This window comes from Scomber scombrus, chromosome 8 (assembly GCF_963691925.1).
Source record: "Scomber scombrus chromosome 8, fScoSco1.1, whole genome shotgun sequence".
Classification (NCBI taxonomy): Eukaryota; Metazoa; Chordata; class Actinopteri; order Scombriformes; family Scombridae; genus Scomber; species Scomber scombrus.
In genome coordinates this window covers 10,865,376-10,879,741 of record NC_084977.1, presented here as the reverse complement: position 1 = coordinate 10,879,741, position 14,366 = coordinate 10,865,376, and the positions used below count along the sequence as shown (strand labels likewise).

The following is a 14,366-nucleotide window of genomic DNA, read 5'->3' as shown; positions in this document are numbered from 1 at the left end:
ACAGATGTGCTAACATGCTCACTCCTTAAGATGATTGACTGACTGGAGACGAAGGGAAAATTACCCTTATAAAGATGTCAACTAATGTTACACGGCCTCGCTTTTTCTCTATGGCAAATTTTGCAAACGAGTACATCTATGTCTTTGAGTGTTTTACGTTTAAAGCAATGAATGAGTCTGGCTGCTTGGCGACAGTTGTTGCAGTCAAATCTAAAATCGCATCCAACTCCTGCTCTCAAGTCTTTCCACTTTAAATCACCCTTGTAGCATTCATTGGGATGCTGTTGCTGCTATTCCTCCATGTCAAACTATCTTTAGGGCTTTTTGTCGTTTCAATACCACCTGCCATTTCATCCTTGTTCTCGCGGAAACAGTAGACCCCATAGAGGCGGAATTTTTTATCAGGAAAGCCCAAGTGTCGGACACCTGGATGTGATCCTCCACAGCGGGAACGAGGGTTGACTATGGGGTAACGGATGCTGCCATCTTCCAACCAGCCAGCTTCACAGCGGTCCAGCAGCTGGAACTTCCATGCTGCATATAGCTGACCCACTTTGGCCACCACTGAACCATCTCGAATGCAAGCCTTTGTCGCCTCTGCATAGTTCACCTTCTTAAACCGTTTGAGGAAGTACACTTTGCCTGAGGGGATAAAGTACAAGAGGAGAGCATGTTTGTTGGAAAAACATGTTAAAAACAGGTTGAAGGGAAGCAGAGTAAGTGCTTTGTTCAAAAGGACTAGAGGAAAGAAAGAGAGAGAAGTGAATGAGAGAGAGAAGCCCCGGGGACAAGCTGAACCCAGAGAGTAGATATTCTCAGTTTTCCTGGCCTCTCTGCCTGATTGTGTTCAGAATATCAAATTATTCCAACAAGCATCTCAGCAGTCGCTTAAAATCTGTAGGTAATACTTTGTCAGCGGACAGCACTTTAACTCAAATTTTCTGTTAAAACATTTCCATTTTTTCTTTCATCTCGCTTCTGGGGAGACTTTTACCTGGCAGTGTTAAAGAAATTGGTATCCTGACTGCAGCTTCTCCTAAGAAAGAAGCAAAGGATAAAGAACTTAACCAATAATAAAGAGCCAACGGTTTCTTCCATGAAAGTCATATCCGCAGCCTCAGCTTTGCACTTGGTTCAGCTATTGATTTTATGCTTGTTTATGTGACTTGTGGCTATTAGGGAGGCAGATATTATCTCATATTTCCCCCGGGGACATTCGGTAAATACCTTCCAGCTGGAATGAGAAACAGTATCGGTCATGCCCACAGATGAAACCTCCTGCCCACAACAGACTGTCCACAATAATTAACACACAGGGGAAGCCATGAGCAATCGTTTACAGTTTGTGTCATACTACCCTTTTCTCACTGTTGAGAGACACTGATGCTGTTTCTTTTTATAGTTTTAACTATTTCAAAATGATTTGTTATTCAAATGAAACACATTGTCTTTCATCTGGATAATATAAACATCGATTTTAAGTATGCAGGATAAGTAATGTTTTCCCCAGCTGATTTTTTTCATTTTGCTGTTAACCAGTGTTGCACTGTGTTTCACTAATATGATCAGTTTTTTAAAGGAGTAGTTCAACATTTTGGGAAATAAGTTTATTCGTTTTCTTCCTGATGGGTGAGACGATTGATATGCCACTCTTACAATTCCTTTATAATCAATGTTTTCATTTTAATCATCAAAATATTGATTGGTACTGTCTATCTACAAGAACAGAGTAATAGAAACCTTTTATTATACTTTTTCTTTTCATACATGTCAGTTTGTTTCAACTGCCCCTATACACCTAATAATATATAGTAAGTAATAAGTCTGTTTGGGCTCAGAAACTTGAAGGTAGCTTGTGTGACAGACACAGATTCTCCATGAGAATGCGATATAAATGAAAGAACTTGGAGATAAAAGGTGATGCTTGGCACCCAGAGGAGACTGTGGACCTAACAGGGCAGAATCAACACAGCCAGATCTAAATCCAATGGCCTTAGGCCTGGAAGATCACAGGCAGAGATGAGAGATAAGGGCTTCATTTCCCCACAGTCCAATACTCATGATACATCCTCTTTCTATGCAGTTGCAAGACAATTCAGCTCAGCCATTGTCTTGTCTTCGTCCAATTGGGAGCCATATAGATGCCGGATACTCTGTTGGATGTTTTTATTTAGTTGTATGATCAAGTAGATGGACTACAAAGTATTTCTGATCTCCAGATTTTTTCTCACACACACACATGTACCCACTACAACCTCTGTATCTCTCTGATTCTCACCATTGAGTTTGGAGGTGAAGCAGAAAGCGTCGTAGCGCTCATCCTCCTTGTGCCTGTAGCCATAGTTACGAACACCAGCAGGGGTGTCCTTGCGGCCGCATTGGTCTCTGGGGTGAGAGATAGGGTACTGGACTGAGCCGTCCTCCAACCATCCAGCATTACACCAGTCTAGTCCTTCCAGCCAGGCCTGTAGCAGGAGATAATGTAGGTTAGTTGGTCATACTGGAAGATTAAAGACATCATTAAGAGGAGAAAGTATTTGGTTTATCTCCTCTGACATACTGCAACTCAATTTCTCTGAATTTTTATGCTTTTTAAAATAGAAGGCCTGCAGTAAGATTGCTGTTGCTAATCTTATGCATCTTAATTTCAAACCTACTGCTGCTCTAAAACAGTTTATGACTGGGGGCTGTAGCAAGTAAGAGCGTTTCTACAACTAAAAGAGTGGCCTATAAAATAATGTACTTTAAGGAAGGTGTGATCTACATTGTTCCCTGGCAGTGTCTATTAGAACCACAGGGACAGTATGAATTTACTTTGTGCAGTTGAGGGTGAGAGGCCAGAATAGCGTCTTGCTGTTTGCAGGCATCCTCAGCCTGGTGGTAGTTGAGCTTATAGCGGCCCTCACGGGGGTAGTAGGGAAACACAACTCCTAAAGGTGGACAGAAACAGGCCAACTGCTGTGAAAGTGTGATGCTGTGAAATTCAAACACATTTGATATAATGCACTAACATTTAATGTGATGTGAAACTGTTGTTGTTGATGTTTTGTTTTGTTTTGTTTTTAATTTTAATAAAAGCCACTCAAGCATTAGTCAGAGCTTCAACAAATATTACTAATGGTTCAGAATTCCTGACCTTCGAGGTCAAGGTTGACAAATCCTGTGTCGTCTTCCATGTCATTAGTGACCTCACACTCATAGCGTCCATAGTCATCCAGTGTGACATTTTGGATGATCACTGAAGCATCACCTGGTCCCGCCTCCTCTAAAAACACGCGGCCTCTGTATGATCCAAACACACGCTGCTGTCTAGAAAGATTTGAAAGAAAGTAGTAAAAGTATAACCATTTCATATTTTGGGGTTTTTAATGATTTGAACTTGAAACATCATAGGCTGAGATAAAAATCAATGTATGATATCTGAGTGAGTTCATGAAAAAAAAGGAGCTGCACATACGTCACTGTGCACAGTGAAGCTCAAACACCAAACTGCACTATATGGTAACATGATTTGTAAATGTGTGCTAAGGATTTATAGTATGTGGCAGTGGAATTAAATCTGCCAGTCTTTTCAATTTTGAATTGAGTCTTACAACTGAAAGACAGGAAAATCAGATCAAACCATAAGATACTGACTGATCGACTGGTTAAATCCAGATGCAGGATTTACCTCCCAAGTGCCACAAAGACGTCTTCAAACTGCAGTGCATCTGTCACCTTGGTCCATTTGATCCGAATGCGAGCAGGATCCGTGTTCTCTGGCTCATGATGGAAACGGCATGGCAGAGTGATGGAGCCACCACGGTGTGTCATCACTTTACCAGGAGCTGTCTGCACAATCACAGCTCCCGTGTCATCCTCTGTGGGAAGAAGGAAGGCAATTTTAAATGGCTTGGTTATTAACATACAAGTGAATTCACTGCTGTTTGCTGTCACACTTGACCTTTATTCTGATACTTACGTATGATAACTGATACATTTCTAATCGTAAAATTCAATCTTAGATGCTCTTTATGCAAAACCCCCACAAATTGAATTAGAGTGTCGGCTAATAAAGCATGTGCTGTTTACTTGTACTGTCACATTAGTTCCTCAACATCTCAGCATATCAAGTGTTTTTTATCACGCTAAAAGAGTCTAGTGTGCATCACCACTCACTCTTCCGTCCAGTTCTGTCAGATTACCCACTCAAAATTTTAACCTCAACCTCTGAAGAGAGCAATTCACCAAAATGACCCAAGACTAATGGTAACTACAGGCCTCTTCATCCAAACAGGCAATAACAAGATCTGGTTTGCATTTTTGGCAGACATTTCCTCAGATGCTGTTTTCATGTGAATGCCCCAGCAACCAAAGGCTACATACAACAAATTTGGTGTAAGTATTTAAAACGTTTCATTAGCAGCTGCAAGAGGTTTTCTGCTATGTTGTGACCAGATAAAGGCACCTACAATTATCCATGCCAGCCAGCAATTAGTCCTGTCACTGCTTACTGCTCTCTGCTAAGTTGTTTATCACCACTAGCCATAAAAGCATCGAGTGGTGTTTAATCAGAACCTAAAGCGCATAATTTCCCCAACACTGAGGGCTGTGCTGCAACATACTAATGCTAACATCCACAACAATATTACTATTTCAAAGAGGAGACAATTTTACAGACATCGCTCGCAGCCATAATGAGCTCAGCAACTGGTTATAGTTGCAGATCGGGAAGAATCATGTTGTTTTTATCGCAATAGAGTCTGTCTTGTTGTGGTCTGGGTCCTTGTATGAAGGGTGGTGGGATCTGGAGATCGGATGGTGTAGATCTCAGCATGCATTTCACTGTCCTGGTAAAGCAGCTGAAAACAAGAAGCAGCCAACTGTTTCTCAGAGCAAACAAATTCTGGTAAACCCACTGTAAACTACCTGCATGTTTGCTAAGACATTACTCATAACTCTTTTAAGATGATACTGTCTCAGGACTGTTTGTCTGTGTGTCTGATATATATATATATATATATATATATATATATATATATATATATATATATATATATATCTAAGAATCTCTCTTCTGAAACAGGAACAAATCTCTCCATTAGTTTCTACATCGCAGATAATAAAGACAGCTGGGTCTCATGCAGGCAAGTCTTTTAATCCCTGATGTCATCATTCTATCATTTAAAATGTTTGAATTCATCAGAGTCCTTAGGTGACTGTCTGCAAGCACTGCTTGATGAGGTATTAACAGCTTTGAGGATACGTTAAACTGAATTCTAGGTTGTGAGGATTCTTAATAATAAGAGTATAACAAGTTTATCTGTACAGCCCAATAACATGTACAATTAATGTTTAATTTACCCTGAAATAATTCTTAAAATATTGAATTCTACATAACGAGAGTGTCAAACTTCTTCATAAGATTCTTCATGTGAATACACTGAGTGAGGCGGCTATCGTGTGTCATCTTATATCTCATATATTTCTGGGCTTATTTCAATTCATATGAATGAAAGAGAAGACATTGATGCTTTGCAGATGAACATTATGATAAACAAGAAAATATAAAATGACCTTACCAAGTACATGTACCACTTTTCTCCTTCCTTTCTCTATGTCCGAGGGCAGGGAGGTCACTGAGAGGGCAGAGGTCAGGATGAAAACCACAAAGAACATTTCCCCAAAAGTCAGCAGTAGGGGCTGCTTTGGAAACTGCAGGAAAGGACACAAGAGAGAATAAAGAGCAACATAGGTTTACAAAAAAAGGATAAATTAAAGAAGTAGCACAGTAGTACTCCAGGAGTGGCGGGTTACTTTGGCCTATAAATGCATTTTGTTGTTGAATTTAAGATAAATATTCGTGTTTATTTATTCCTTTCATAAAATAAATTGTATCTATTAAGACAGTTTGACATTCTTAATGTCCAGGTATTCAACAAAGAGTAATAATAATAAAACTACTAGAATCACATTTTATATAATAGGCTATATCCCTCTTACTCCTGCATTTTGTCCTCTTTCACTTCAGTTCACTCATGTTGACACCACCACATATCACACCAGAGAACAACTTTAAGTGTTAAAATGTGGGTAGTTTAGCTAGTCAGTAAGTTAAGCAAAAAGGCAGCAGATGATTGGTTACTTCAACTTTTTCAAAACAAGAAAATAAGGTTACTATGTTTGGTGTTGACAGTCATGCTTTCAAAAAGCTTAGCAGTCTGCTACATATGCCAGCTTTAAACTGCCTGCTGTGCAGCTCACTGTCACAGAATGAAAAGAAGAGATAGTCCCTCACAGGATAGTCAGAACTTCAAGGTTGCTTTGCACTTTTTTTTATCTATACAGCAATAAGCCGAGTAAAAGAACAGAAAATGTTTTGGAAAGTTGTGAGTGAAACAAGCTTGGATCAGCTGTATAATGTCTCCTCCGGCAGCAGAATTATGGGGGAGCTAGGGGAGCTTGGCTGCCCTGAAAAGGACAGGAGCTCCCTTAAAAGCCTACTTTCAGAAATTTAGGGGGAGTTCAAAAACATTATTGTCCATTTTTGTGTCACAGGTTATACACTTTGTTTTTATTACATCATAAAGGGTGCAGTGTGTAGGATATAGTGGTATCTAGCAGAGAGGTAGCAGATTGCAACCAACTGACCCCCACCCCACCCCGAAGAGAAGTAAAAGAGGTTTGTATTATTTTACCTTATTTTATATTATAAACAGCACCAAGTGCTATTTACATAGCAACTCTGTGCTTTACATGTAACAATGTTACTACGGTCTGTAGTTTAATGTTTTATTGCAGATTTGCATAAACTAAGTTTAACATTAGTCTTGGGCTTACACTGGTCTTAGACTGTCAGGATAGACTAGTCTACTTAAGCCTCACTGTTGCATCAATATTAAGTCTGACTTAATTTGAGTTAGGATAGTTAGCCGCCCCTACCCCTGGCTAAGCTTGAGATGACATCTTTGTTGCTATGGCAACAATTTGTTAAAACATCAGTTAGAAGAAACACAGGTAAATTTATGGTTTTTGAAACAAAAAAGGACAAGAGAGGGGCAAGTTTTACATTGGTGACAGTGCAACTTTCATACGACACTGTGCTTGCGCCATGCTGAAGATAGAAAATGTTTGATTTTTGAAAAGAGCCCTCAGATGAGAGAGTCTTCAGGGATAGAAGCAATCCATTAGAGAAATACAATGATCAGGGACATGGACTAGTGGAGACATTTCAGGTTTCCTAAAGACTCTATCCTGCTGCCTGGAAAATTTGAGGACAGCAAGAAACCAAAGTATTCCTGCAGTTTTGCAAGTGTGTGTCAGGTTTTTTTCTTTTCAGCAAGGTCCAAGACTTCTCTAGTCCTTCATAGAGGTTGAAAACATGAGCCTACAATAGGCTACTTGATAGAACCCTATTTCCAGTCTTGGTGACCTGGCAAGGACCCACACAGGGAAGAAGGATTCCACTGATTATGAGGACACAGAGGGGATTGTAAACCCTCTCAAACTGATGATACATGTGGATCTTAAAAAACAGAATCACCCCCAGCAACGCACTGGGACATCGGTTCATCAGTTACAATGAAACACTTTCCCACTGACACTAATAACAACCCTTATGTCACATCAGCCCATTTGACCATAGAAGCATGCCCACTGGAGAAGCCATCAGTTGAATTCAAGCACTTTGTAATATACAGTGAAGTGATAAATTGGAGTGGAGCATCCATTACTAGTTTGGATGACCCACTTTCAGCTGGTGATGAAAACACTGCTGGCAAACCACAAGACATCGCTGGCTTAGATGAAACCTGCACTGCTGGCCCAATTTACAGAACCACAGCCACAGCTGACAGAACCACTGCTGGCAATAACAACAGACCACCGGGCACATATGAAGCAGCATCACCTGCTCCTGTTAATTACAATTCAAAACGTATGTGAAGTATAATTTAGTCGATAAGTGATGAAAAAACCTCAGTCTTAGTCAAAATCAAAGCATGTAGATTGCTGCCATGTAGATGTTGTGTATTGACCTAAATTAATAAGACACAGTGATACCGTGATTAGCACTCATACTACACAGCAAGATGGTTCTGGGTTCTAACATGCCTTCCTGGCCTTCCTGTGGAGTTTTGGTGTTGCATGGGTTTACTTCGGATACTTTGTTTCCTCCCACAGTCAAAAATGCATGTGGTGCATGGCCATGGGCTTTGGCCCACCAACCTGGCACTCAGGCCCACCCAATCAGAAGACTTCCTTTTTTACTGAGCATGTTGGTGCTGGTGTACTTCAATACACATGATTAATGATGCTGTTGCGTCTGTCAGCTGTGGATATGTGTAAATATGTGTCCGCCTTGCCAGGCTATTTGATGCTGTTAATGTCCGTCTTGGTGCCCGTAACATTACCTCTAATGATGTATAAGGCTTGCATTAATAAATTATGGTGCATTCAGAAAGAAAGGTCTTGGACAGACTACATCCATCTGATTTTCTCTGTGCCTTGCCTGCAGCTGTAAATGATTGTGTCTGTTTTTAAAGTCAATGTACGCTAGATAAAAATGTATTATGGATGTAATAAAATAATAAATATTTTATATATGTTTTCTCATGAATTACTAATTAATTGTATTAAATTAGAAGCTAGGTCTCATTAAGTTATCAACATGTACATATTCAGGCTGGCACTTATAAATAATAATACATTACATAAATTAATAAATTGCATTCGGCTGGACACTTTCAACTGCATGTTACAGCAGCTGATATACTGTAATAGACAAAAAAAAGTATGCACTCATCTCATTTTGTTGATTACATTTTCCTATGCACCTGTCCACCAGGTGTGCATTAGACAACTTTGTTTGACCTCACTTTTAATCAATAAAATGTTGTTTGCTAAAATGTCTAACTATTCTATAAGGTTTGGAGCACACATTCCAGGCCTAACATACATCCACTAGGCATTTTGGCAACTGTGTGTATCTGTGTGTATCCACATGGCAGCACAACTGGTAGTTGCTGGATCATGTGGTAAAAACATGAAGCTCTTGAATTGGATTATTGGATTTGTATGTGTTTATGTGAGTCTAATCTCTCATGTTGCAGTTTAAGCGTATACGTTTGGTGAACATAATATTGTAACTTATAACAAAGGATGTTTGCTGGATTGTTTTTTAATTTTTGTTTTGTTTTTGTTTTTCTGCTAAATGGGCCTCTTTTCACTCATCACTAACATCCTTAATGGGAAGGCAAGCCAGTGATCAATATGATATTAGAGAAGTAGGTAACCTAAAAACTTGCACCAAATTTGAGTAATCAAATTTGCTTGTGGACATCTCCACTTCAGAAACATTAGAAATTAGGCAGGTCTGGCCTGTAATTATTGAATTATAACGTTATAGGAAATTTGGTGAGTAACTTAGATACGTATGATATGGATGGCATCTATATGGGAGTGACGTGAGCAGCAGTTAAGTAAACTCAAACGGACCTACAGATGGTTCCTCGCTACGCTGTGGACCAACTGATAGCTGAAGGGAGTTAGTTATTATACAGGTCAGGGGTAGTTCAAACATGTTCAAGCTGGACAGGGTCAGGGACGGGTGTGTAGGCTCCAAGTTACATCCTATTTGCTGTTTTAATATCCATCAAATTGCTAGTGTATATGTGCCTCTGCCAAAAAATATACTTGTTTGTTTTAAAGGGTTATTTCACAGCAGCAGATGAAAATCACATAAATGTCAACAGTGAAGGTGAATTGCATTTCTTGGAATTACAGGGGTTCTCATTTGCTACCTGGAGTTTCATCAAAGATTAGGATGAGGTGGCCTGGGTGTTTTGAGTATCTCATACATCAAGTGCTAGAGGGGTAATTGTGTTGATTGATAAACCTGTTCCAATGCAGATACATGATATGGTTGAGGACCCATCTGGAAGGTTATTCATGATTCATGATTATTCATGGGTTTCCTCTACATGAGGAGATAGGTCTGATAAATGTATATGGCCCCAGCGGGGATGACCCAGGTTTCTACAGCAATCTCTTTCTGAAAATCTTAACGTCTCCTGGCAAATACATTATGGCTGGCAACTTCATCTGCACCCTTGACCCTGTAAAGACATATCTTCTGGTTCTGATGTTACACGTGTGCAAACTAGGAAAACAATACAGTCCTTCTTTCAAGAAATTAAGCACATAGACATTTGACAGCATCTAAAATCATATACTCAATATATTATTGTTTCTCTGGCACACACCAAACCTGTTCAAGAGTCGATTATTATTTAATCGCTACTGAACTTCTTGAACAATGTCATCATAATAGCATAGTTCTCTCAGACCATGTAGCTATGTCGCTGGTGTACATAGAAAGAAAGCTGCTACATGTTCCTCCTAAACAGACCTCAAAAATATGCATGCATTAGATGGGAGGCATTCAAAGTATATATTAGAGGACAAATCAAAAAATCTGAACAAGCCAAGTAAATAATTATTTTGTTAGATTAAAAGATTAAAACATTACAGTGACAAATATTTCAGCCATGCACAAATAAGGAACTTCTGTCACTTTGTTCTGAGTATAATAGGCTATCTGCCAATAAGGCCACTGCCAATATGCTGAGACTTAAACAATTGTACTATGACCAAGGACAGAAACATGGAAAACGCCTTGCTTAGAATTATAAGGCAACAAGGAGAGAGTAATAATTCACACTGAGGATGATGAAGGAAAAAAGATAGTTCTGTGAAAATCTTTATTGCTCAGAAGACATTAACAATTTAGATATACAATCTGACTGTTTAGGGAAATTCAATATTACTCAGCTTTGGTAGGGAAAAAAGGGACTCTTTAAGGAAGCTATAACCATTTCAGAAATTTCAGTGGCTGTCAATGCCATGAACACCAGTAGAATAGCTCAATCAGATGGTCTGTGTTTTAAGATAAATTGGTCAACCCTCTGTATGAAATGGTTAAAGAATCCTGTGCCAATGGGGCCCTTCCATCCTCAATGAGAGAGGTCATAACTTTGTTTCCAAAGCCAGGTAAACCTATGACTACATTTGGGAATTTGCGCCCTATTAGTGTACCGAATTCTGATTCATCCAATTTAAATGGGAACCATCAACAGCAGAATCGCACTCTTTGCAGATGATGTCATCTTGTTTTTAAAAATAAAGAAGTCAGCTGAGAGATGGTGTGGTGTTTTGGTTTATTTTACAGTTTTCTGAATGTGTAGGAGTTGTATGTGATGTTAGTTGTAAGTGCCTCTGTTTTTTTGTATTAAATCACGTCAAAAGTCATTGTGTTTTTAAAAAGATTAGACTCCTCAAGCCCTGGTTGGATATAAACTAAACACTTCAAAATCTTCAATTAAGATACTTAATGAGGAAGAGGGACAGAATCCAAGTGTACACGTCCTTAAATTTAAATTTTAAGAGAGTTCCACTTACCTTGGCATTAACATTGCCTGACGATTAGAGAAAATTGTATCCATTCATTAGGAACCTGTCATGCAGTCTGTATTACAGTCTGTAGACCATTGGATGTCCTTACCTATTTCTCTTATTGGAAGCATAAACATACTAAGAATTAACATATTGCCAAAATGTATTTACCTTACCTTCTACAAGAAATGCTTATACACTGCATATGGGCATGCAACAATAACTTTTTGGGGTGAGGTGATTTGTATGATTGATTTTTTTTTTCTATTAAGGTGCCCATGGAACCTAAGGCTATTGTTTTTGGACTGTATCCTCCTGATCTTCTTTGGATAAAGTCAGATTTCAAATTAATTAATTTGTGCATATAACACGCAAAACACTTATTAGAACTCAATTGGAAGAAAACAAAGACTTAGTATGGGGGCTTGGATAAAGAACATGGTTCAATGTATATTGATGGGAAAAATTACATATATATTCACATGTAAACTGAATTTGTATGAAAAGATTTGGGGGACTTTTCAGACACTTTATGGTGACTTGGGAAATGTACTGACACAAGGAGACCATTTGTATAATATCTGACAGATTGTTTCAGCTTTTACTTTATTATATTATACTTTTTTTATTGTTGTAGTGTATGTAAATTGTATTTATAAGCATAGATATATCTTTCCTTTTTTTCTTTTTTACGATTGTATTTGTTGTTATAAGGAAAGAAGTCGGTGAGGGTAAAGATGGAACGGTTTAAGGGAAGTTTACATGGCACCATTGATGTAGTGCCCTTCTTTGTGCCCTGTCTTTAATGTGTGAACAATAAACATACTGTTAAAAAAAATAAGACATGGTTCACATTCAGACTAAGACAACTTCATCAGACCAAGGAGGATTCCTACAGAAGTAGGGATGGAGCCCTGTACAAGCAGGTCAGATACTCGCTGACAAAGGAGAAGCTAAAAGAAGCTACACTGAAAAGCTGAAAAACAGGTTTTCAGCTAATGACTTTGCATCAATGTGAAGAGGCTTGTAAGACATCACAAACTACAGAAGAATTGTTTGCACTTGGAAGCCACCTATGTAAATAACCATCTAATGCAATGTTGAAGTCACCACCCACAAAAATCTGTCGTCAGGTATTTTGATAACGTCAGACAAAAAGTTAATTTCAGGTTCAGAGTTATAGCCATATCAATTAGCAAGAAGGAGAATGCTGTTATCAACATTAAGAATAAATAGCATGTAACAGTGAGGGTCACTTTCTGAGTTCAAGATAGCAACCCCTGCAGATCTCTCTGAACCATTGGAGAACCATGTCTTTTCCCCATTCAGCTTTGCAAAAATAAAGGAGCATCATTTACCACTGAATGTGACTCTTGAAGAGAATAAAAAATCTGATTTCTTCTGTTGTGTAAATAAAAACAAAGCTTTATGCCTTACATTCTGTGGCATTTAGAGAGATAACTGATAAGGACAAGACTCAAGCTGTTCTCTGTGTGAAAACTACAGCCCTTTGTCTTTCCCCACACCAGGTCTCACGTTGATCTGTTGATAAAGCAGATGATGATTGTTCTTGTCATCTTCTCCTTATCATTATAATGACCCAGGCGAAGAACAATGTCAATATCTTCCCTATCTTCTTTGCCTAGGTCCCCCCCAACAACATTGCAGGAAACTTTGTCTTTCATGTTTTCCTGTTTGTCATTGTGGATACCATAGGTTCCATCTTCACTGGTATCTTTCTACCTCACTGATTTTCAGTTCGACCTCAGACAACCCCTGGATGTTACTCTCAAATGTGGTTTCACCGATCTTTTGTCAGTTTTCAGGGTTTTGATCTCAGTAAACACAAATTCAGTTGATTTTTTTTTAAACCATTGATGCTGACAGTATTATGGTTTATCATGCTCTGCAAATTATCAGCATGCTGCTAAGTTATGGTTGTTGTTGCTCGAGTGATATAAAAACATTGCACCAGTGAATTGTTTTTCTGTCTCTTTGTGGTACGTGCTTGGCCAGATTTTCTCTGTATGAGGTGAAAAACGATTGACAGCATTAACTGTATGTAGTAATAGTCAATTTTTTTTCACAGTAGCTCTGCAATTGACGGTACGCGTCCATGTCTGCGTGTGAATGTGACATGTTTAGTAGCACAGTGGAATATAGGGCTCCCTGAAAGCCACTGTGTAATTCAAATCCTGTCCAGCAGTGACCAATGAAGGATCAATTTACAGAAAAAAAACTGTTCTTAGCTGCTCAGTGCTCATTAACTTTACAAGCTCTCTCCTGGTTATGGATGAGTGTGTAGTGAATGCACAGAGCACTACAGTTGGAGTCTTGTGTTTACTCTGACCCAGCATGTGACATCCCTGGTTGTGTTGCATACCTTCATGATGGATTGCAGAAGAGATATGTGCTCAGATATATCAGTTGGTCATAACACAGCGTACAAGAGTTAAGTAGATGTAATAGTGAACAGTGTGGTGCTGATGCTGTGCACTGCTCAAGGTCTGCATTGCCATTGTTACCTGTCAAAAATCTATGTAACAGCACCACTGCAGCACATAGCATCTGGACATGAAGACAGGCCTCAGATAAGAAGCAGAGTTGCTAAAGCAGCTACTTTACATGCACATTGCACTCTATAAAAAACCCTGCTGCATCATTTTTCTCAAGGTTAGTCCAATGAGCATCCCTGCAGTTCTCATGCAGCACAGAGACTGCAACGTGCGCCGAGCAGAGCCACACTATACGAGCACAGAAGTGAACTTACCATGACTATCACAACAGGATTAATGCCTGGATGGAGCAGATGTGCCGCTGTCTGCCGTTTAACTCCTCAGCCGGGCTAAATGTTGCTCTGCAGCAACTCACCTCTCTCTTTCTCCCCCCCTCCCATCCCCTCCCCCCCTTCCTCTCTGTTTTCAGTCCCATCGCTG

General features: G+C 39.2%; 2 protein-coding genes across 2 annotated transcripts in view; both read right to left on the bottom strand.

Moving 5' to 3' along the window:
* The window catches only part of ubxn6 (UBX domain protein 6), a 409,082-nt gene that overhangs the window by 114,219 nt on the left and 280,497 nt on the right, over positions 1-14,366 (bottom strand). The gene's annotated exons all lie outside the window — the stretch shown is intronic.
* Positions 251-13,819, bottom strand: hapln4 (hyaluronan and proteoglycan link protein 4). Its single transcript, XM_062424241.1, has 7 exons — positions 13,814-13,819; positions 5,562-5,694; positions 3,671-3,860; positions 3,137-3,309; positions 2,815-2,930; positions 2,279-2,465; positions 251-642 (listed from the first exon to the last, which is right to left on the bottom strand). Exons 1-7 carry the CDS (start codon positions 13,817-13,819, stop codon positions 251-253), a joined length of 1,197 nt encoding a protein of 398 aa, XP_062280225.1.

Bases quoted from the DNA above. Each gene is read 5' to 3' on its own strand.
- hapln4 (XM_062424241.1), bottom strand. The intron at 3,310-3,670 runs GTAAATCCTGCA...AAATCTTTCTAG, and splicing joins GTCTTTGTGGCACTTGGGAG to ACAGCAGCGTGTGTTTGGAT. The intron at 2,931-3,136 runs GTCAGGAATTCT...GTCCACCTTTAG, and splicing joins TGTCAACCTTGACCTCGAAG to GAGTTGTGTTTCCCTACTAC.